Source organism: Chelonia mydas, chromosome 2, assembly GCF_015237465.2.
Source record: "Chelonia mydas isolate rCheMyd1 chromosome 2, rCheMyd1.pri.v2, whole genome shotgun sequence".
Taxonomy (NCBI): domain Eukaryota; kingdom Metazoa; phylum Chordata; order Testudines; family Cheloniidae; genus Chelonia; species Chelonia mydas.
Window position 1 is genome coordinate 156,902,457 of NC_057850.1, and position 25,929 is coordinate 156,928,385.

The following is a 25,929-nucleotide window of genomic DNA, read 5'->3' on the forward strand; positions in this document are numbered from 1 at the left end:
AGGAAGCTTCCTTTCCTCCAAACTCTCTTAGACCCCAGATCCAAGTATTCCCCATCCACAGATGTTTTCTGCATTCAGGGCTCTGGCCCCCCTTGGCCAGCCATCTGGCGGGGTGAAGAAGAGCAGACCCTAGAGGTGGGGCCGTCTCCTGGAAGTAGACACTCCCCACATTTCAGTCAGGGGATACGGGGAGTGGCGGAAGCAATAGGATGTGTGTATGGGGTAGGAGAGTGAGGTGTACCTAGACACAGGTGATCTAATCAGACTCTGTTTTCAGCTTTGACTCATGATATCCTTTTCTTTTTGCTGTCTGGCTGTTGCTTCAATCACCCACCTTCCACCACAATTCCTCCCCTGCTAGCCTCACTCCCCCTACCCTCTATGTTCCTCTCCCAGTCCTGTCTTCCCTCTCAACTACCTCCTCACATTTCCTGACTCTTCCTGCTTCATCTCCCTGTCAACTTACATCCTCCACCCTCCCTCTTGCTCCAACTTATTACATATACATATATGTAAAAATGGGACAATAACATGATAAACACCAATCTTCACCTGACTACTTGCTTTTTACGTTACATCCCTCTTCCCTATTCTTTGTCTGTTCTGTCTAGTTAGACTGATTTTCCTGGCAGGGACCACCTATTCTTGCGTGTTCATACAGTTCCTAGAGCACTTAGCACAATGGGGCCCTTAGCCTGACCATTCCCTTTAGGAATTGTTGGAATATAAGTTTAACAAATAATGAGATCTTCCCCACTTCAGGTATCATAAAATGTTTAGAATCTTAAGGAAAACATCTAATTTATTGCTACACCTTATATATCTCTAAGGCCAAGTATAAGTGATAAACAAAGTCAGTAGTTTGACTGCTATAAATAAATCTATGTGAGCCATTAATAAAGTAACGTTCTACACTCACATCTCGTGGAAGTTGAAGGACAAGAATGGCCAGGATGGTCTCTCAAAAGAAAAGAAAATACTAAACAAATGTTGACTTGTGACATATTTCACTTCCCCTACATGCCATCGCATTACCAGTGCAAAAAGACTGCTGAACAATACAACACAGAACAGCATTTTGTCTTAGTATATGTTTATATCTAAGACATTCCCAACAACCACTACAGGTCAATGGGTACATTTTTAGAGCAGGTAAACAACTTATAATGGGAGTTGCACTCCTAGCTCTCTGTGGATTATGCAGAAAACTTACCCTTAAAGTATCAATGTCCTAGCACAACATTGCAATGAGTCAATTGGCTAGTTATCAAACAGCGAACGCCAGCAAATTTCTTTTCCAGTCTTATAAGCATCTCCAGAGTATTTCTGTTGCCAGCTAGTAGAACAGTCTGACATTAATGTATTAAAAGACCAGATCATTTCTTGCCAAGTTGAAGACATTTCAAATATACACCAAACTATTGCTGGTTATGTATTTCCATCTTGGCATGAATGAGTGGGCATCAAAATTTGCTGAAAAGTGAAACATTTTATTTACAGCCATTAATCCCCCATATCTGGTTTCCCACCCCAGGACAGCACGTGAACAGAAGCCTGTTTCAGGGACTAAATTTCAAACTGCATCACAGAAATATCATCAAAGCAAAAATGTAAAAATTGTTGGTGTCGGATGCTGAAAAAAATGTAGAACAAAATACTATTCTTGCTAATTTGCATATTCCCCCCCCACCCCCAAAGTATGGTGTTTTGGTTATTTTAAACTGTTAGTAAATATGTAATTCTACATCATATTTTGGGTAAATGTGGTGATTTTAATATTAATCACTAAAATACTGGAAAAATAAAGATTTTAATGTAAAAGGTATGTCCCAGAAAGTTGATAAAAGCCACAAAATATTTAACATCCTGGAAGGGTTTTGCAGTTCTACCATAAAGAGGACTGACTGACATTTGGTACTCAGCCTATCAGGGGCACTGGGAAATAATGTAGCCCCAAAGACTGAAATCTTTTGGTTGTATTGCTCATTTATCTGAACTTTAAAAAAATATTTAAAACTTTGAAGAAAAGACATTCCTCCATTAAATTATTCTCTGAGTGGTCTCTGGAAAGGAGGCACGAGGATCTGCCAGACATTCAAACTGCTAAAATCACCAAACATCACTCATGTATCTGTCCCTATATCCACCCAATATCACAGAGAAAAGTCTATAGGATGGTAAATTATAGATAAGACTCATATCTTTCCTCATTAATATTGCAGTGATTGCTTAGAGGACAGCAGACAGAGGAAGAGAAGAAGCAAGGTCAGTCATCCTATACACAGGGTACACACAACATAACCGGTATATCTTCAGGTTTAATTTAGGGTAAAACAACAGTTCTGCCAATTAAAAGAAATTGTCCTCCCCTATTTAGGGAGAATATATATGCCTTCTGTAAGACATGCAAAAGTATTAAGATTTTAAATATATATGAATTTGCTAAACAAGGATGATACCCACAAATGATAATCTTCTCTTCTTTTCAAAAATCCAGTGCTCTTCTGTTTGCTGAGGATGGTGCCACAGTTGGAAATTTAGGCCCAAATGCAAGTCCTATTGAAGTCAATGACACAATTCCCATTTACTTAATTGCAGTTGGATCAAACCGTTAGAAAAAGAGCACACTAAATGTTTACAGGGATTTTAAATTTAATAATCTAATAAGTGAACTCTCAAGGGTTGCCTAGACTAGGAAAAGAAGTTGAGACTATGTTAGGGTTATCTTGGGGTTACCTTTTCCTTAGTACAAACATGTTAACATCTTGCACCTCAATTTAGCTGGTCAAGAACAGTGCTGGAGTGAGCTTTAACCAGCTAGATCAAGGTACAAGTGTTAACCTGAGTCTGCACTAAAATAGGGTCAACCTTAGGTCAAAGGTAGCTAAAATGTGTTAGCTAGCCCCAACCTAACCTCAATTGCTTCACCTATTCTAGACAAATCTTTAATGTGATGTTACTACAGGTATTGCAAACCAGACTTCCTCCTAATTTGGTGTTGTGTATGAATTCTTATGTATGCCATTGCTTGAGACATTTAAACAAAACTAGACAAAATAATAGAAAGTATTTTGTAGGGAACAACCCTTAACACTCAGAGTGGGGACTAGATTAGATGTAAATACGTTACAAAAAAACAATAATTATCTGCTAGTGATGGAGCAATGGAGAGGTGACAGCAATTGAATGTTCAGTAATATGCCTTATACTGCTGTAAATATTTGCAATAACAGCATTTTAGCAATCTAGGTTTAAGAGAGACATAAAAGAAGGGAACATCTTGACATTGTAGAAGGATGGACTCAATTATCTACTTGGTCTTTTTGATCTCTACCTACTATATGTGAAGAACTAAGCTCATCCAGCCCTTCTTTCAGAAGAACATGGGGACAGAGGACTGGAAAGGAGCTCCTGGATCATCGAGTCCAATCCCCTACCATTGCAGGCCACCCAGTCATATGGTTCTGTTCATAAACCTATCAATCTCCACCTTAGAACTCGTTAGGTTGTTTGCTCCCACTACTCCTAATGGAAATCTGTTCCAGAACCTCATTCCTATGATGGTTAGAAACCGTCTTCTAATTTCCTGCCTAAATTTATTCATGGCCAGTTTACATAGCCTAGAATTTGGAAATTCAAACGTAAGTTATGGTTTAAAAATGACTCAATGAAAGAAGGCCTATCTTCACAGAAGAAGCTCCAGTACTAGTTCAATTACATTTGGTGGAAGTGGAAAAATTATAGATGGTTTTATTGCTTTGTATATTTTATTGCCTTGGCGACTTCAGTTGTCCAAAGCATTTCAAGAAAACAGGAATGTTTGGAAATTTTTTTCCTCCATACCTCACTTCTGGCATTTGCAGTTAAAGGGAAGGGAGAAAAAATACCATATTTCAATCACAGATAAATACTGTTGCCCCTTTTTGACCCAAATGGCTAATCAAAGTTTAGGGCTCTGTGGGTTTTCCAGTCGAGAGCAGAAATTGATCGTAGCCAGGAATTTCTTTGATACAATCCTGTTTATTTACAAGGAATGTACAAAATCTTGTGTCTCTGAATACATTGGAGCCAAGAACAAAAAGGAGCAGTTTCTTAGTTTACCAGCCCCCTAAGTTCCTTTAGCCAACACCAGAACTAAAGCCACTCTGTCAAGTTTGCTTTAGGGTCACAGTGTGCTTTCAGGCTCCTGCTTGGCTTTTTCTTGCCTTTTTTCCTCTGCCTCTCTGTTCCTGTCTGTGACCTCAGGACAGGCCTACACTTAAATCAGGAGTGCAGCTGAGCCTCTATACTGCTTCCGTGAAGACACTACTATGCCAACAGGAGAGCTTCTCTTTCCAGCGTAGTTAATCCATCTCTGTGAGAGGCAGTAGCTATGTGGATGGGAGAACCCCTCCCATCGACATAGCACTGTGTACACTATAGCTTAGGTCGGTATAACTGCATCGCTAAGGGGTGTGGATTTTTCACACTCTTGAGTGATGTAGGTTATACCAATGTATGTTTATAGTGTAGACCTGGCCTCAGTCTCTTTGTATTCTCTCACATACTCACACATACCTACCCAAAACAACATTCAGACCAAAAGCTCCTGGGTGGTTTCTCACACACCTTTTGTCTAAAATAAAACAAGTGTTAGAGCTACACCACTATGAAGTGAAGTGAACCAAAAGGTACTGTTAAACTGTCCCTATTTGTCACTACATGTACACTGAAGACCAACACTTCATTCCTCAGATAAAATTATCGCCCGCACTGAAGAAAATGGGTGTTTTGCCATTGACTTCAGTGGTACCAGGATTTCATCCCTCAGGTCTTGAATGAAAATGGAAGAGTGGCTTTATATTGTGACTCTTTCCACTTCATTTTGGAGCTGACAGCTGCTAGCAAATATTTCACTCAAGAAGCATGCAGAATAAACCTACAATGCAGCTCATTAATAAGAAGTGCCCATTCATGGGACAGTAACTTGTACAGTCGATCAAACAACGTCACATTAAATGTCAAAGTAATGCAAGATAAACTAGATAGAAAACACAAAATTAGTTGTCCTGTGCTACAGTATTTCAATTCAAATAGACATAAATATCTCAGACGCAAAAAGTTGTGGTTTCTAGGGTTGTTGTCCTACTCCTGATGTTTTTGTACCTGCTTAGAAGAAAGAGCTCAACACTTTAAAATCTGTGTGTGTGATCTGATGGATGTTTTAATCCACAGACAATAACATTGCCTAGGCCTCAGTAAGGCTTTGGCTTTGGATGTGGTTTTGTGAAAGGAACTTTGCTAACACTTAGGGTGATACAACCTGTATTTCACTGGTGATTTTTGAGACCTGTCTTGTTCGAAGTTGGGTGAAGATGAAGCAAACTCTGGACTATGAGATTGGGAAATCAGGATGGGAAGAAAGGTTCTCTCTTCCCCATGGCTGATCAGGAGTCCTTGCAAGAGTTTTAGCTCTTAGAGGGGAGATCTGGCAATCTGAGTTTAGAAGACTGTTCTCTTTGGACAAATCTACAGGGCTTTGCATGCCAGGACAGAGGCTCCTAAATTAAATGTCACACACTTCACTCCCTAAGGAGTCATCAATCATTCTTAGAAGAGCAGAAGGAGTACTCTCCTTGACACATCTCCTTCCTCAGATCAATGAGGAAAACAGAGTATACTCCTTCTACTCTTCTAAGAGTGATTGATGACTCCTTAGAGGCTGAAGTGTGTGACACTTGATTTCACTTACTGATAAAACTGTGTGCTTCTGAACACCTTCTAGTTAATGTTTTCAGGAGTCTGAGATATTTACTCCCTTTAACATTTTAAACAAAGCTCCATTGTTCTATGATTAATGAATTTGTGACAAAAGGCGAAAATATATACGCAGATTTTGTATGCGACTATGTATTCTTTATTGCCCAACATTCTGACAACATCATCAAAGTATAGATTAATCAAAGAGGATACAGTGTAACACCGCCAGATGTGAACACTGGCATTTTAATGGAAAAAGTTCTTTATGCAAAAGATTATTTTCGCTAAAACAAAAACTGACATAATACTCTACCACTATACTCTATCAATGCTTGCTTTCCACAAAACCTAATGCACTAGTTGATCAGCATCTCTTACAGTCCTCTTTAGAGAGTGGTATTTCAATTTTACAAATAGTGGATGCTTCTGTTGTTGTTTTCTTCTTCTTTCTCTTGTAGGAATGTATTTTGTCTGACTCATTGATATACTGAAAGACTACAATTAGCATATTTTTAAACTATGGTCTGATCACCATTTTTAGTTTGTACCTTCTCAAGAATGGTTATTATTCCTCTGAGCATAACTTTTTCCATTTTATTATGTGCTGTAGTACTAGAGGCTCTATTAAATAAAATCCTTTAATACCGTGTAAAATAGATATACTATTATACATTATTCATTTATTTTGCCTTTAAAACTGATAAAATATTAAGGGTTTTTTTTAATACAGCTATTTTTCCTCTATTTTAAATTATGATTTTAAAAGAGGAACTCCTGTTCATTATTTTATTATGTGCCATGCTTATTTTCTGTTAATTTAGGGCCAGATTCCGATACCCTCCCTCATGCTGAATACTACCTTCCTTACTGCACAAGTACTCCAATTGAAGTCAACAGGAGTATCTGTGGAGTAAGGAAACAGTAAATCAGAATCACTTGAAAGGCACACCTTATCAACACCTCACTGCAAATAAAGACAAGAATCAGCAATTTAGCTGGTTGTACCTGGGAAGACAATATACAGACACTAAAGGCATGTCTACACTACAGCCATTACAGTGACATTGCTAAGGTGCTACCGCTGTGATGCCGTAGGGTAGAAGCTCCCTACATCGACAGAAGGGGTTTTTCTATGTAGTTAACCCATCATTCTGAAAGGTAGTAGCTAGGTTGACAGAATAATTCTTCTGTTGACCTAGTCATGTTTACACCAGGGGCTAAGGGTGTGAAATTTTTCACAGCCCGGAGGAACGTAACTAGGTCAACCTACTTTTTAAGCATAGGCCAGGCATATGAAACTCTGGGTTTGCCTTGTGTTATTCTGTAGACAAGTATTGCTTCCCAGGGTGGGTCAGCTCTTTTCATACAAGACTAGCAGACACTCAGCTGACCGAAACTATGCATATAACAACAGGTAATATGAGAACAACCAATCTGGCCTGGCTACCAGTCCTGTCCGTTGCCTCTCCTGACCTCAGGCAACAAGTTGCCTTGCAGAATCTGCTCCTTAAGGTGAGCAAAGAAGACATGCCACATCTATCCTGTTTAAAGAGGTGTTTAATGCACTGAGCCACTGTCTCAGCTCAAGGTGCCCCATTTGGACAATTCCCCTAAGGAACCTCAATATCATCTCAAGATGACATACCAGGTGGCAAGAATAAGCTTCAGACATAGTCAATGCCTATCTCATAAGAAAACCAACAGTCCAGCCCTCTTGTTTTAACCTTCCTCGCAATCTCTGGATAAAGCTCAATCAGTTCAGATGTGGACTGATCAGATGTGCTGCTAATGACTCTAACCGAAGGTTATGGAGCACTATTTAAAATGGGGGGACATAGATTTGGATTTCTCTCCACATACACCTGACCTTCTCTTCCCCTCTCAAGCCCCCCTCCCAGCAGCCTCCTTACACCCTTGGCACATGAGGCCCTATGTTTGCCCCCTCCAAATTTCAGTGAGTAATGCTACAACCTGGGGCACAGAATTGCAGCGACACTCAAGTTTGGCCCAGCCAAGCAGTGGTTGGGCCATGGCCTAGGAGCCTCCCAACTCTGTGTCTATGGGCTTGTCTACATTACCCACAGGATTGACGGGTAGCGATCGATCCAGAGGGGGTCGATTTATCGCGTCTAGTCTAGATGCGATAAATCGACCGCCAAGTGCTCTCCCGTCGACTTCCACCGGAGTGTGAAGCATAGGCGGAGTTGACGGGGGAGTGTCAGCTGCTGACTCACCGCAGTGGAGACACCACGGTGAGTAGATCTAAGTAAGTAGCTGAAGTTACATAACTTAGATCGATTCCCCCCCACCAGTGTAGACCAGGCCTATGACAAGTGGAGTCTTCATGGCTCCCATTTGCCACTGTGGCCAGTTAGAAGATGTAGGCCACATACCTGCTCGCTGTGCCCATAAGCAAAGGGTGCTTGGTTCCCTCATGGACTTGCCATAATACCGTTCCTGCAGTTACTGAATAGTTAAGACACTAAGGCCTGGTCTACACTGGGGGGGAAGGGGATTGATTTAAGTTATGCAACTTCAGCTATGTGAATAACGTAGCTGAAGTCGACATACTTAAATCTACTCACCGTGGTGACTTCACTGCAATGAGTTGACAGCTGACACTCCTCTGTCGACTCCGCCTGCGCCTCTCGCTCCGGTGGAGTACCGGAGTCAACGGGAGAGCGCTGGGCTGTCCATTTATCGTGTCTAGACTAGACGCAATAAATCAACCCCCACTGGATCGATCGCTGCCCATCGATCCTGCGGGTAATGTAGACAAGCCCTTAGAAGAACATGCTTGACTTGACTGTCCATGCAGATACAATCACAATACATAGTAAATCAAAATAACAGTATCACAATTTATCCCAGAGAAAATTGATTGGAAATATTAACATTTTAAAATAGGAAATTAAGAAATAGCAATGGTATTTAGGACTTTAAAAAGAAAACTCTCCCTTTACCGTTTTAATGAATTCAGCCCTCATCAGAAACCAAAGAGAGATTCCTGCTCTGTACATGTCACATTAATCTTATTTTTTGTTTGTTTATGATTCAAAACAATGGCTCCATATTTGCCAAGCCTTACTTCACTTTGCTGAGGCCTTGTGTGACAAACAAAAGCATTGGTTATTTTGATTTCATATTTATGTGCTGCTTGAATGACTTATAAAACCTGGGCTCATTCCCTTAATGCAAATAAGAGATGCACGCTACCTTCAAACTCTTTTAATGGAAAAAATAGATGGGCACAGACTCTTTTGCCAAATTAACTGATCTCTGATGAAATGATTACAAAAAGACGGTGTTATGAGATGTTCTGGCACTTTTCTCAGAGATGATGAAATCTCCACTGCCTTTTGAAAATTATTACAAAATGAGCACTGTATGAAAACATAAAGAATGGGATTAGCCTGAAGATACAATTTTTAACGTTAATTCTAATATTTCAGAAAAAAAAAGTAGCCCTGAAGGTGCTTTATTACTAAAACCAACATGATAGAACATCATCAGATAGCTGATTTATGCTGAAGACTAGAATTTTTTCTTAATCTTAGCACAATTTTATATCAAAAGGCTTCTAATACTACAATACTTTCCTGGCACTGATTCTAGAAATTCAAGTCTCCTGGCACCATTTTGGACATATATTTTAGTACACAATTACTTTAACTCACCCACTTTTCTTCAGTGCTTATAAATTAACATTTCAACGCAGACGTTTCTCATCTTTCGAGAAAAGTCACAGAACATCACTTTGCTGTCTATAAAAATCTTGTATTTTTTCCTTGACAGTTCTTTTCAAAATATTCTAAAGGCAACCTTGGACAGTATCTTCAAAATACTTGTAACTAATGGGAATAATGACACAGGTATTACATAGGTACTGTAGTTAATCTTCACAACAATTAATTGTTAAAACTCCAATAATTTCTCTCATGGTCTTTTCTCCCTCATTTTCCATTTTGGTAACACACAACTTCAAGTATTCAAACGTGATATGGATTCTCTCCACTACAAGCTGTACTTTTTCCCTCAAATCTCCCAGTGACATGTCATTGTCTTATTATAATTTCTATCCTGGAATGCAGGAGATGAAGAGTCTCCCAAAATCATCATCATTCAGTGAGAGTTCATAAATCAGTTGGCAGCAGGTGTATGGACATAGACAGTTCCCAACTTCCTCTTTAGAACAAATATATAAGAGAGAAGGAAAATCCAGTACTCTATGGAAACTGATTATTTCACACCATCAGACTGGGTCAGTCAACAAGCTAACTCCATCCTTAGTGGAACTCCAATGATCTACTTAATTTGTGTTTAGTTTAAAAGTAGTTATCTTATGTTTCCTTTAAAAAAAACCCTTATATTATCTTTCAATGCTTAATTACACTAAAAAAACTGTATTAAAAGAAAAGTATTAAGCTTGAAAAGTAAAGCACTCAATAGTTAGGAAATGCCAGAAAGAAGGTTGCCTATGCATATGAATTATAATTAGAGCTGGCTGGGAATTTTCCAACTAAATAGTTTTGCAATTCATCAAAACAAAACCTTTTTGCAGAAGTGTACCAGGGTCAACAAATTTTTAGCTGAGAAAGGTTTTGCAGGTCCAGGATGGAATGTATGGTCAAAACCGAAGAAAAGAGCAACCCATCCACCACGGAATAGCTAATAGTTCAGCGGTTGGAACTCTCCTCTCGGATGTGGAAAACCCACGTACAAGTCCCTGCTCAGACCAGGGATTTGAAATGCAGGTGAGTGCTCTAATTATGAGACTACTGGCTTTTTTGGGATGGGTCTCTCTAAACCTTTTCCATTGGAGCTGTCCCATTTTGTATAAATAATTAAATATTCATTGGAGCAGGGACATGAACTTGAGTCTCCCACATCAGTGCCCTAACCACCAGGTCATATCATCAATGTGGGTTACTTTTCAATTATTCCCTTATGCAAAGAAGGAAAAACAATTTAGTGTTGAATAGCATGGAGATTCATCGGTAAGGTATTCACTTACCTGAAATATTTGTTTCAAAGAGAAAAGGGCCCGTCTCAGCTCCCGTCCACTGGAGTTGTAGAGTTTTTCTGAAATAAGGAACAACAAAAAATCCCAACATTAACAAGACTGCCAAAATGAGATGGAGTTAGAGGGGAGCTGGTGAGGAATGGTCGCAGTGTCCATTTACTAAGGAGTACATTCCTCTTAGACTAGCCAACCTTTTTTTTTCATAGATATAATACCTGTTAATCAAATAGCACAAATAAAATGAGTTAATTATTGATGGCCTGAGTGAAATTTCCCAGAGGAATTTTAGGAAAGGTCAGAAGAAAATGAGACTATGAGGATTTTTCAAGTGTAATTGTGTCTATCTAGCTTTCTTTCCTTTAAATTTAGAGCCTGTGAAAGGTACTGGACTGACAGCAATGAAGACTTCACAGCAGCTGCACTGCAAGCTTCCCCACACTGCCCCAATAATGAGCCTCAATCCTGTCCTGGAAGGATTACTTTTAAGGAACGAGAGTGCACTTCAGTCCTCATACCTATGCAGTCTTTGACCATTGTTCTACGATGGCCAATGATCGTGCTAACTAGTGCCAGCTTTATGATTTGGAAAATCTAATGGGAAGTAGACTGAGGACATATCACTCAGATCCCTCATTTTATGCAGACTACTGTCAAGTGGTAGTAAGCTTAGATCGCTACCAATCTATCTACATTTGAACTAGTGACTTAGAAGTAAAAGTATCCACATCCCCATTATCAGTCCTTGAGCCACTGAATCCCCAAGATGTTCCTTTCCTGTGTTCTCATTTTTTGTAATTGAAATACCTTTCTGCAATTGCAATGTATGTGAGGATACTTAATATCAGAAATAGCTGCACAGTTTGTTCTGAGCATAATTCAGAACAATGTTTTTCTCCCTTAATATATATCTCAATCTCTCTCTCTCTCTCTCTATACACACACACATATATATAAATGCATAGTCATAGAACAAATAATGAAAAGTGGAAAAAGTCATTAATTTTAGATGGATTCATAGATTCATAAATATTAAGGTCAGAAGGGACCATTATGATTATCTAGTCTGACCTCCTGTACAATGCAGGCCACAGAATCTCACCCACACACTCCTGCAATAAACCTCTCACCTATGTCTGAGCTACTGAAGTCCTCAAATCGTGGTTTAAAGACTTCAAGGTGCAGAGAATCCTCCAGCAAATGACCCGTGCCCCATGCTACAGAGGAAGGTGAAAAACCCCCAGGGCCTCTTCCAATCTGCCCTGGAGGAAAATTCCTTCCCGACCCCAAATATGGCGATATGTGTGTATTGAATTAACATATTATGAAGGCAATTAACAAGAGAAACCAACTTCTTTTGGTGACCTTTCAGGATGCTGTTAGCCTCTCCCACAAGGTATCACATGGAGCATAGGAGCCTAGTCCTGCAAAGGATGGATATGAAGGATGCTCAATAGCTTTAAAGAGGCACTCAGAGGCTCATGGGATCAAGGATAAAGTGACTGCAGACTGTGGATGTTCCTGTATGGCAAGATGACACACCATCAGCCAAGTGTGTGGAACTGACTTAAATAAATTCTCCTCTCCCCCACACACACACACGTCCCTTTGCATATTTTTGTACTACACTAAATACCATACAAAATTCAATAGCCACATTTTCTTTTCCTCTTTCTGGGAAGGACGCAGAAAAAATAGGCATTTGGGGATTTCTTACATTTTTGCTCAGAGACTTTCCTTTTTCCACATAACTCTAAGAAACTTAATTTGAGAAGACCTGAGGGTTAATGTGAATAAACACCTTCTAGTCCCAATAGTCTCATCCAATCAGAAAATATAACTTCAGCAGTTGTTTATAAGCCTCATAAAGCATTTTGGTCATCCCAAACTGCCTTTGGCTTTGAAGGCAGAATGTGTAGAACTGACCCAACTATTACAGCTGTTACAACCATTCCTCTTCCTTGTAGAGTTTATGGATTTCTGACAAAAACCCTGGAGGAAGGGATTTCACTTAAAACCATAAACTGCAATCTTTAATTATTCTATCTTAAAAATGTACTGGCATGTATAAGCAGATGACATTTCTTGGCTTGATAAAGAGGAGTCTTGTCAGGAAAGCTTAAAGAATAATAGGGATTTTTTTAAGACCTTGTTTGTTGACTTCACATACTATATAGCACAAAACTATTTCTCTGTGAAATATACCTCCATCTGGCATTTGTTATAACTAATTTCCCTCCATTCATATAAGTCACTGGCATCGCAGAGTGAGGCAAATGAGGCAATGCAGCATCATCCTAATTAAGAGAGGCACCATTTCTTGTAGTGCTGGCAACTTTGTACATAAATATCAACATTTTAAACAATGTCACCTGTGGGCCCTTCCTTACACAAAAGCAATTATTGCCGCAGCCTGGGGTAAATAATAATCATGTATTGTTATACTACAATGGTGGCTGCTTCCGCTGGTGCATGCAATTTTTGGTATTTCTCTGAGAAGAATAAAGTTGAACTATTTACTTGTGTTCTTTTGTTTTCTCTTTTCACAGATGTGGTGTAAAAAAATCTATGGCTCAAGGATAGACAATGTGTCTGTCAGTTGTTCATATGAGACAGAAGTCTGTAACTTCACTTCTGAATATACACCACTTGAGCTAAAGGAGGCTCACCAATAGTTTCTAGCAGTATTAAGGCTTATAGCAGAGGCAGCCAGCTACCACAGGGCAACATAATCAAACACTTGAACAGATCTGACTCCACTTAGAGGGGAGTAACAATACATTTTAGATGTGAGCCAGCATGTTGCACCGGCCACGTGTAGCAAACTGGAGGAAAAAAACCCAATTAATGTTCACAGTTCTCTTCACATGTTAAGATGAGCTTGTGTATTTAAACAGATGTAACCTATTCACTCACAATTCCAACTGCTACAGTTTATTCAGGCTAATTTTTACATGCCTTGGCAATACATGGATCTTCTCAAGACTTGGCTCCACCGAGGAATCATGAAAAATCAGAAACATTTACAGACCCGTAATCCAAAAGATAAGTGAAATACTCATATCTTTAAGAGTTATGCTACATTAGAAAATGCCATGGGTTGATTTCTGCATGAAGTAAGAGTGTAAATCACCCTAAGCAGAGAACTCTGTATAAGGCAAGCTTTTCTTTTCCTTGTGGTACTATGCTATTTTCTTCAAGATACACAGAACTTTATCTACAAGATAAACATTTAGGGCTATATACAGCCCTCAAGGAATGGTAGAACTCCTATAAATGTCAAAAGGAATGCGAATTCCACATGTGAGTTAACAGCGTGTTTTGATGCTTATCCCATAAGCTTCATATATGAACAGAGACAGTGCAAACATTAAACATTAAACTGACAGCAGGATTTGAAAGTCAAGAATAATCAATTGCAGTAATCTCTCTTTGTGTGGTAAACCAGGAATGAAGTGCATATTTTTTTACAGTGCTTTCATAAGAATACCAAAGATAATTAAGAAACAAGATAGCAAAAGCTACCTAACAAAACACCCGGGTCACATGGATTGTAATGAACTCGCTACTGTGATGTGTAATGCTACCCCTCTACTGGACAGACTCAGAAATACTCAGCTCTCTGTTTGAATGAGTGTGTCATAATTCAGCCAACAGCTGAGAAGAGTCTCCTGTAACTGAAGTGATAGGTGCCTATAATTCTGAAGCAGAAGCATCCAAATTGTATCCCCGCTGCTACCGCTAACTTCTAAGAGGGCCATGCTGACAGCTTTAAAGTCCTAGCTGGCCACGGGTTTGCTATCATATAAAATACTCCATATATAAACACCAACTGTTAACAGGAGACAAGAAGACAGCTTTTGTATGGAGCCTGCTCTGTTAGTAGCCAGTCAAATGATCTTCTTTGAAAGAATGCGGTTTAGTTGAGGATACATACCAGGCAACGTTGGCTAGTAGGGTTAAGGAATATCTTTACTTAAAAGAAAATCCTTGCGAGCTCATGTGAGAGCTGGATCTTGGCTGACACACCAGGGATTGAACCATGGACCCTCCAGAGCTAAAAGAGCGAGCTTGCTACACATTAAATTAATATGCCAAGACGCACAACCAAAGGCTGTAACAGACTCATATCCTCCACAGACTGAGCACAGAAAGGGATCTCATATATTCAGGAACCACAATACCATTAAAATTAAATAAGATAAATTAAGAGCAATAGACACAGTCAGAGGTCTCAAACTCCCTAAATATTAATCGTGCATTTCTGATGCTTATATGGTAATGATTTGCAAAATTGCTTTTAGTTCCTAAATAAAAGAGAGAGCTTGTGGAGGTTCGGAAAGTCAAGATTTTATTAAAGACATTCATCTTGGAGTGATCACACTCAGTAGTTTTGTCAGCTATTACCGCTAGATGGCAGGGATTATTTTTTAAGGGAGAGGAGGCACTATCTGTTAGAGGTCTGCTTGGGCCCAATTTTAAAGCCCGACCTGAACCTGACTAGACCACAGCCAATACGAACCCAAACCACATCCGAGAGTTTCATGTTGTTTTCATTACCGACGCAGGGGAAAAACAAGGAAGGAAGGACTCTCTGGCTTAAAATTGCAAACAACAGGGTAAGGGACAGCAGAACTCAGGGGTAGGGGGGAGTGGGAGATAGCACCCCTCAATGGAAATATTGTGGGGCCTGATATGTTTCTGTCCACACGCATCACACTTGCGGGGATGTGGGAGGAGTGGGACCTGTAAGGGCTGGAACAGCACCAGGACTGGACTAGGGAGTACGAACTGGGGTGAATGGTGCCCCAAGACCAGCAGAGCTGGTAAAATGGGGGCTGAGGTGCATCCTGAGGGACAACAGGAGGCCCCAGGAGGGAGCAGAGGAGAGCAAGGAGGAAGCTGAGAGGAAGACAGGGGTAGCGAGGGAGATGGGGGAGACCCCTGGAACAGGGGTGACTCTTGCAGAGCCTGTCCCATCCCTGCCTCCTCCAACACCTGTGCCTGGCTCCTGCTCCCTGCAGGGAGCTCAGCCATCTGGGTAGCCATCTGCTACCCAGCTCCCAATATCTCCCAGCTCCGCTTGGGCTCCCAAAGGTTCCAGTCCCCATGATCCTGTCTGGTCCCAGCTATAGCATCCCTGGATCCTTCCACCAAATGCCACCATCTGCCAGCTTGGAGGACGCTCTTCAGCCAGAGATAGAAAGGGGCCAGCTTGGCCCCTGGCACCTGAACCCTGCTCACTCTGCTTTGTATTCCCCAGACTAATCCTGGGCACGGCAGTGGCTGCTCCAATCACTCTGGGTCACATTCTCAGCCCCCACAATAATTCTATTGCCAGGGGACTCATCCTCACCACTTTCGTGAGCTACAGTTCAGCACTAGAAACTTATTTTTAAAATGAAAGAGGAGATTCTCAGCTAATCAGGTGTCTCCAGGAGCTGAATCTTTAAATAAAATTTCACATATTGCAAGACTTGTGCTAAAACCAGTAGAGTTGGCAACACTGGGTCCTTACCTTCAGCATCAGTGTGCTAAGAAAGGGCCACACGGTACAGAAGCAAACTAGTATTTCACCCATCCCCTCTAACACCCAGGGTTATTTTAAAACAGCTTTCCTAGACCAAAAATGAAACCAGTGAAAGTGGTTTTCTCTCAGGCAAACACAAACATCAGTGGATCATTGAAAAGACAACTCTGGTGATCGAGTCTGCAATTAGCTTATTTTACACTGAGAGGGAGCTTGGGAAGGTTCTCGTGCATGACTTTCAAAGGCTTTTTGTTGTAGCATGAAAGGGTTTCATTCTTTTTCCTTTTCGGTGTTCTGAGAAAAATAAAATAAAATAAAAGTAGTAATTTCCCTCTATGTCAGAAGTTCTCAAACTTCATTGCACCATGACCCCCTTCTGACAACAAAAATTACTACACGGCCTCAGGAGCGGGGACCGAAGCCTGAGCCCACCCAAGCCCCACTGTACTAGGTCGGGGATGGTGGGGGAAGGGGGAGGGGAAGGAGAGCAAAGCCCAAGCCAGACGGCTCCAGGCAGGGGGCAAAGCTGAAGCTCAAGGGCTTCAGCCCCAAGCAGGGGGCCTGTAAGCCCTTGAGAGCTTCAGCTTTGGCCCTGGGCGGTGTGGCTCAAGCTTCAGCCCCGGGTCCCAGCATGTCTAAAGCCAACCCTGGTGACCCCATTAAAATGGGGTTGTGACCCACTTTGGGGTCCTGACCCACGGTTTGAGAACCGCCACTCTATGTCATTAATAAAATCTTCAATTTTCCTTAGTATTCGCTAGGAAAATCACATTTTTATTCATAAATTTTAAAAAAATACCTTGATAAACATAGTCCCAAGTGTAATGCCTGATCTCTGACCAGGGAAGTACACAACTCCTCCCTTCCCTGTCCATCACACCAGCTGAATTAGTCCCTGGGGTACAGTAATTTATGAAACGTCAGCCTTTTGGGTTACTGGCAAAAGGCAAGCTAACATCTGGCTGAGCACAAATGGGAGTTACTCTGCTTCATTTGCTCCTAACTGAATGACCTCCACATTTCCCATCCATGCCCCTCTTCTCCAAACTCTGATTTCAGAGATGAAACATCTTTCATTATAGAAACATACTACACTCTATATTACATTACATTACCGGGGTCCGCAGCGTTGACTCAATAAAGGACATTTGAAATAGTTCCTGCTAGTCCTTGGTAAAATCCCTGTGCATGAGGTAAGAGTAGCAATATTCTCTGGCTTCCATAAAACACCAAAAATCTGGCTACCACTTAAATTTAAAAATATTATTTCTGAACCTAAAGCAATGAACAACCTGAATATCTGGGAAATACATGTATTATCTACACCTTCATTGGCAGCTAAACACTCTACTGGAATTAAAGGGAACAATTTGAATTTTTCCACAGAAAGAAGAGAGAAAAAACGAAGTCAGGCAATTTTTCTTTTATAGTAGGAAAAACTTAACTCTTGCTGTGAGAGCTGAGTACCGTATAAATATAAAGCCTGATTCACCACCATGCCACTCCTGTTTTACACCAGTGTAATTCCACTTGAATCAACAGCAGTACACAAGCACAAAAGTGGAGTAGCAGCAATGAATCAGGCCCATGCATCCAATCCTGAAGTGCTTCCTCAGGCAACATTCCAATTGACTTCAACAGACTACTGGATTGGGCCCATGGGTGCAAACAGATTCTCAGATCCATAAATTTACTGTATACAACACTAATTAGTGCAACGTGCCATTCTTTCATTGTATGTCAGACAAATTAAAGTGGCACTCTAAGAAAAGACCTGTGATGATGCCAAAAAGGGGCTTTCTTCTTAGTTTTGTTTTTGCCCACAAAAGCCAATAATAAATCTGTTGGCAAGACAATACACTTTCCTTTTAATCCCAGACCCCTACAAAATATATCATTTCAAGAGGGGAATTATTCACAGGCACATTGCCCACTATTACATTAACATAATTGCTGTTTCTATTGAGGATACTTAGTTTTGTATATTACAAATCTTGGATATTTTTATCTAATCTGTTTATCTATATATAAATTAACAAATTATTACACACTCATTTGTGCAATATTTGTAGTTTGTGAATTTAAGATTTATAGTCTCTCATTAATCCAACAGTAAATGACTAGTATTTGGTGAGGAAATGCAGTTTTTTGACAATAAAGTATGGCCTGATGAAAAACAACAGGCCAAGAACAAATTATAGTAACTCTCTTCAAGCCCACGTTGCTGCCAGCACTGATTGATTCCAAAGAATTTTCAGCCTGCTTCACAGTGAATGCATGGCAGACTAACAATGAGAATAAAACCTACTTCTACTCATTTTCATTCAGACACAAAACAACTGCTTCATTAATTATCTGGGGGACTGTGTCACCTCCTTAGGTAGAGAGGACAGGGATGTAAAAAACCATGATCCATCAGGCCTGGGTACAAGGAATGCTCTCTCTTGGCATCATTTCCCCATACCCCAATAGAACCTGTTCTTCAGAGACCCTGTGATATACAGGATCCGCAGGTGTGGAGGGGGAGGAGAGATAGCCATCAAGGTAGAATTATAAGCCCCTCCCACCTCACCTTGAAACCCATGCCACTTTTGTGCATAAATTAATACTGAACCCTCCCCCATCGCCACAACTCTTTCAGACCCCTACAAAAGCCAAGCTGCCAGGGAGCTGATGGTGAATTCAGGGAGCCAGTGCAGACAGAGGGCATCTGCAGATCTTGGGAGAATTTGTGGATTTAGGGGGTGGAACCACATCAGGGTTAGGGTGGGCAGGGGGAGGGAGAGCTTCACTTTCCATAATGCAAGAACTACAGGGCAAATCTACACATCTCATCTCAAGAAATTTTCTCTCTATGTTATAGGTCTGCAGTCCTCCCACTGAACGTATCAATTTGGATTAACAGTCTGCTGGGCCTCCCTCAAGGAGACCCCACAGATAGGGATATTCTGTTTTGACAAGGGAGCCTGTATGCGGAAGGATCTCCGTAAAGCCTTTCAATAGCCTCCCTGGGTTCGGAGAGGCATCCGAATTAAGAGATGCTTATCCGAAACCCAAAACGTTTGAGATCTTCCTGAATATTGTTATTTGTAGGTATTTTTACAATATCAGACAGGGATTGACACAGGGCTACCAGGTCTGCAAATTAAGTTGCACATTAAAAGTAACAAAATTCAACAGGAAGTACCTCCATCCTCCAGGAACTGGTTGCCACCTTGATTCCCACCTCCTATATTGACAACTATGTAAACAGAATGAGGTCACTGAATGAAGGGACTAAATGATTTGAAGACAGACAGGAATATGAGCGAAGAGAAAGAGCAATAAAGGGATACTGCAAGAGGACAGACAGAGGAGAAAAATACAGAGCCAGAGGATGAGGAGAAACAGCTATATCAGGGTAGACAAGGAGAAAAGTTGGGGAGGACAGTACAGAAGAGAGACAAGAGGAGATAGTCATCAAATGGGGGAAATAAATGAGAAGACAGAGAGAGGTAGATGATCCTTGCTGTCAGAAAGCAGCAACTTTTGTGATTCACACACAGGGAGTGCTTGTATTAAGATGAGTAAATTCAGGAATTAGAAAATGGAGGAGAGATAAGGGAGGAGCTGAATCATCTTATCCAAAACTGGAAAGCAAAAGAAAAAAATCTTCACAGGAATGGATCCTTGATCTCTCTACATAATTCCTGCACTTCAAAATGGCTGTCACTCCACCATAAGAATCGGCACCCCAGGCTCATTACCAATGTACAGAAAAATTAAAGTGATACCTACATGGTCCAATTAGATGTGAAAGATGGATTTTTCCATATATTCTTAGCAACTGGGGTTATCATCTTCCACTATGGAAGCCTGAAGAGATCAAATCAATCCCTCCTCCAATGATTTCTATCAAATCCCTGCTTATTCTGCCTGACTTTATGTGAGTATACATTTGTCATGAATAAATCAATAGAAAGAGTTCCTTCTTTACAAAGCCCTTTAAATTATTACTCCCCTCCCTCCCACACATGCCTCCATACGCATGCTGAACTAGCAGAAAGAACCATTTATAACACTATCCCTAAACACCAAAGCAAATAAATACCAGGGGTTTATAGATTTACAGTAAAAGGATGTGATGAAACACAGTAAGTGTTTATATACTTAAGTGAAATGGGAAGCCTTTGTTTTTCATCTGCTGAGGGTTGGGGGGTTGAAGGGGATGTGGAACCTGGAGCTCTCCACACGTCACTCCTGCACCACACTGAGAATAATGAATAATTTTGCAAACTGACAGCGTAACAACTTCCTTTGAGTATTCCCTCTTCTCATTCACCTTTGCGAACTGAGGTCCTGGTTGCTAGTGGAAAATGGAAGGAAGAAAACATAAACTGATACCTGTGCTGAGACAGGGCAAGAAGACTGGCTTGGAGAGAGCACTCCTATTTCAGTCCTAGTTTTGTACTCACACCTGAAGTAGAAGTGTTTCTGTGTTGCTTACTCCATGCTGCAGAAGCCTGTCTCAATCTACTCCTGCTGTTGTTCTAGAACAAGTGCAGAGGTGGGAAATGGGCCCAGCATGAAGTGACAATAAACAATGGGCTTTGTCCTTAAATGGGTAAGAAACAGAACTAGAATTGGACAGCGGAGGTCAGAGTCAATAAACTAAGGCAGAGCACCATATTGACTTTACCAAAAAAAGCAGCAGCAATAGCCTTGGGACAGTTGTGTGGTTCAAATATGCCATCTGTAAGGAATGATAGGCTTATTCAGATTGGCTCCCGTAGGACAGGCAAACAGAGTGCAGGTGGGAGGAGTTCATTGCCCAAATGCTCCATGGAGCTGGCTTTTGTGGTTGGACTGCAGCTGATGATCTTTCAAAAGTGATCAGAAGGCCAAAGCCACAAATGAGCTTGTCATTCTCTGTAAACTGAGGAGTAAGAAGAGCAAGGAGAGTGGTGCACTTTCAGATCTCTTCACCTATTTCAACCCACTGCAGCATTTCTTTGAATTTCCAAACTTCTTCCCCTTCTCACATTCACTTACCATTTCTAGTTTTGAAAGCTGCAGTACAAGGGTTCTTCTTACCAGTTATAATTATCACCGGAGACTGTGGGCTTGGGTGAGTATGCGTGTGTCTGGGGGAAAGCTGTATGCAAGTAATGAACATTATAACACACTGACAAAATAAAATGGCAAATACATTACTTGTTATGATACTATCTACACCATGAACAACACAGTACAGCATTGGAATACAGGGAGGCCTTATCTGCTTCAAAACATCACCATTACTGGAAAACAAGTTAAAACTTTGCTCACATATTGAACAACTAAGGATTCCCTGCTTATTCAATGGAGTTACACCAGTGATTAATTTCGCCCTGTGACATGTACTCCTGCAATAATCTATTCATACAGTCCCTCTTCCCTTAAATGCAAAGGAATCAGTACTCTCTTTATGTCTCAAGTGCAGGAGATGGCCCTAGGTTCATTTAAGCTTGGTAATTTAAAAAGAGGGAGATTTTAAAAATATACAAAAATTGTGGTGATTGTTCTTTTGAAAAACTATGTGAATGAAAGAAAGTGTTTGAGAGGGGAAGAGGCAGTGTGGAGTTAAAGTAACAAGGGCATATATTGTAGCAGGATATTATAGAAAGTGGTGATGGAAAAGAATTAAGAGGTCGTCTTGTTCATCTCCCTAATAATGCAAAATTGTTCCCTAGAGAATAATACAGTAGGAAGGCAGTAGTTATCCTAAAACATGGGTTACATAATTCAGGAGAATGAAGCCAGAGAAAATTGCTATAAGAAATATAGAACAGCTCATTGTTTTCTTTAGAGATTATTGTAACCAATCTGCGGCTAAAAATATAATTATCCAAAAAACTATGTAAGTCAAGGCAAACCTTTAATGTTTGTTTCAGTTTACAACTCGGTCTCTGAATTGCTGAACTGTACACTAGTATAAGCAAGAGAAATTACATCAGTGCCTCTTGGTTTATGAGAATTTAGCAATCTCATGCTAGATTATTTTTCCGTGTTTTAATTCACTGGGTATTGTGCCAAAATGCTGCCAACTCTTGTTTACTCTATAAATATTACTAAGCCAATGGTGATCTGCAGCTTTAGCATGTTCTCACTAAGAAAATGCAAAACAATCAAGTCACATTTCTGCAGACCTTACAGTTATGATCATATTTTTATTTTTGCTGACAGCTTGGCAAGAAGTAAAATACCTGAGTGCAAAGAGTTGTCTGATTTACGACAACAACTTGGATTCATTCCTGAGCTTCAGGCTCAAACCAAACTTTAGTGGTACAAAAGATGTGCCAAAGTACGTCAGAGGATAAGGGTACCTCCAAAACAAGGAAGGTTCCTATGATTTCTGTCCTTTTTCAGGGAATGTACTAGTTTACCAGGCTAAGCTCCATAGCATCAGCTGCCTTCTCATCAACTGTGCGTGTTCTAACGCAGTGATTCTCAAACCTTTTTGGGCTCAGGCCCCATTTGTAAATGTTTATGACATGTTGCGACCCCATAAATAGTCTGGGGGTGGAGGCCATAGGGTGGCTTTGGTCAGATCCTGGCCCCCAGAGAGGTTGGGTTCTGCCCAGCATTCACCCCACAGTGGCAGCTCCTGTGCTGTAGGGCTGGCTGGGCTTGGCTCTCCGCTCCGAGCATTGCAACATCCAGGACTGAAGCGCCACTCAGGTTTTGACCCACCCCCCGATTGACCAACTTTGTGAGTGGAGTTGCAACCTGGCTCACAGGATTGCAGTGTCACTCACTCAAATTTGACCTACCCGGACTCCCAACATCATGATTGCTGGGCCAAACCTGAGTGGCGTTGAGACCCCAGAGGTTGCATACCTGGAGCAGGGAGGTGAGCCCAGCCAACCCCATGGGACAGGAGCCACAGGAGCTGCCACGCGACCCTTTGAAACATTCTGGAGACCCAGTGTTGGGTCCCGACCCACAGGTTAAGAAACCCTGTTCTACCCCACCATGGGAATGCTCGAAAACTCAGACACCCAAGATTAGCACACATAATTGGCAGTCAGCAGTCATCAACCTGCCTGAGAGTAGTTCAGAACCTCAGCATCTTAGCACAGTGTTGTCAACTCTCACAATTTGATCATGACTCCTATGATGCTTGTCTCCAACCACCAGCTGACGGAGTTATGTAATTATGCATGATAATCTTTGCTTACACACACACACACACACACACAAAATAAGATTCTAGCCTTCATGGTTGGGAAGAAAAGCTTGAAAGCATGACGCATAAAGGATAAAAGGCAAGACGACAAATAAAAAGATGCAAAACTGCATTCTGTTTTTAAACTCTGATAATATTTAAGCCAAACTCATGATGTGTTGGGATCTGCCTCACAATTTTTGAACGCTTGGCAGTTCTGAGTATTCATCAAAAAATCCTGATGTATGAGTAACAGTACATGAACCTGTGGTTGAGAACCACTCCAATCATACAAAAATATCCTTATTTATTTATATAGTGGTAGCACATAGGAGCCACCAACCATAGATGAAGATCCCATTGTGCTAGGTTCTGTACAAATGCAGAATAATAAGACAGTCCAAAAGAGCTTACAACCTATGGGAAAGAAAAAGGAAAAAGGAAATTGACTAACCAGCTTGCTTAAACAGCCAACCAAACAACCAAAACTGACATCTCTCTTTATATATAATGGAGCCTTGCTGTGTTTTGGTTTGTATGGAAGAATGACAACTTGTGGAGAAATCTCACACCAGTCTGCCTGCAGTATGTGCTTCATTATTACAAGTAATGCACCACCACTTAGACCGCATTTTGAATAAATTATATAAGTCAAATTCAGACAAATGTATTAGTGGAGGGAGGAAAGGGTATGCAGGAATCTGAAACACAGGAGAAAAAAGTTAAATTTTACGGAAAGACCAAACCACACTTGTATTAATTTAACAGAAACCGGTGTCCAACAACATGAAAGAAATAATGAAATATCACAGATGTATGAACAAATGGAGAGAATGTGGTGCAAATGGATTAAACAGATGTCAAAACACCTTTCGGTAAGCAAAGTTCCCGCCTGCTCTGAACAATAAAACTGATAGTTGTGAAGAAAAAAATGCATCATCCTGAAGACCGAAAGGCAGGAATTTTGATATTTTATCTTCATCACACTACAAGAATTTAAAAGTAAAGAAGAGGGCAGAATTTCTTCTACAGTTATTTCTATTATTATTATTTGTATCGCGGTAGCAATAGGAGCCCCAGTTATGCTAGGATTTCTCCAACTCGTTTGAACCCACCGTAAAATTATCTCACAAGAACAATGTGTCAGGCTCAGGAAGTTTAGATAGGCCTTAGGGTGCTAAATCTTCTTATATTCTTCTCATCTTTAAAAAATTGAGGGAAGTTGTTTGCATTTGTTGTTGTTTGTATGTTTTCTTCCACTTCCACTGCTGCCACAGTTATCATCAGTGGAGATTCCCAAATACAGCCCACTAGGATTAAGAGAGAGGGAGCAGCTGGCCAGGTGCTATCTCCGAGGGACCCACACTTTTGGAATTCCTCACCTCTTCACCCTAAATAAAAAGGAGCCTGCGATTTCAGGAAGCTTGGTATGATGATGGCTGGCGCTCCATCTTATTGCTGTTCAGGGCAGAAAGATTTTTTGTTGGTTGTTTGGTTGGTTGTTTTCTGGTTTGGAGGCGAGGAGGCAGCCAGTTCTCACTTAGTTGTTTGGCTTTCTTTTTAACATATGTAAAAATCATTTTGAGCCTTGGATAGGAATTTTTCTTCTTATGTAAATTGAGAGAAAGAAAATGTCAGAGCTGTTGTTTTAATTCCACCTCCAGATATAAATAAATATATTGTGCCAATTTTCTTCCTCTCTTTTACACTTGCATAACCTATTGATGTTAGTGGGGTTGTATGGGTGTAACAGAATTTGTTCCATGTATCCTTACATTTCCGCATCAGTGGAACTTAAGTGTCGCAGAGGCTTGTGCCTGACCCTCGGCATGTGGAGGAATTCCACCCATAATGAAAAACATCAGATACTAAAATACTTTAGTCTCATAACCCAGCCGAACATAATACTCTATAATATAATACGATCAACATCATAGACTGAGGCTGAGAGGAGAGATGACCTAGTAGTAAGGGCGCTAGCCTAGGACTCAAAAGACCCATGTTCAATTCTCTACTCCACCAGACTTCCTGTGAGACCCTAAGCAATTATATTTTCAACATATTTATGGTATGATGGTTATATTTAGTATAACATTCCAGAGATTTCTATTGTATAGCGTATCTAATAATATTTTGCCTGTAGTCAATCTGTGCCTCTATTCCACAGCTGTAAAATGGGGGTAGTAGTAGTCTGCTACTTCACAGGAATGTTGAGAGGTTACATACATTTGAAGATTGTGAGGTGCTCAGATACTAAGGTAATGGGACCATATAAGTACCAATGATGGACAGTAAGGTTTTAGTCAGCTGTATTCCTCTGTAAGTATTCTTATAAAAAAATCCAAACTATTTCACACTAAGAATCAACAGTGAGTATTAACTGACAGGCTCTGTCAAAAATTTGGAGAAAATATGGGGGCCCTATTCAGGGTGGAATAAACGGCAGCCTCAGAA

At 40.6% G+C, this 25,929-nt stretch overlaps 1 protein-coding gene across 5 annotated transcripts in view; it reads right to left on the reverse strand.

Annotated features, from left to right (window-relative positions):
- Positions 1 to 25,929, reverse strand: part of FHOD3 (formin homology 2 domain containing 3) — a 611,741-nt gene that overhangs the window by 308,166 nt on the left and 277,646 nt on the right. For all 5 annotated transcript variants that reach the window (XM_043540433.1, XM_043540432.1, XM_037889932.2 and 2 more), the window contains exon 4: positions 10,754 to 10,821. In XM_043540433.1, the coding sequence (XP_043396368.1) occupies positions 10,754 to 10,821 (68 nt within the window). The remainder of the gene's footprint in view (positions 1 to 10,753; positions 10,822 to 25,929) is intronic.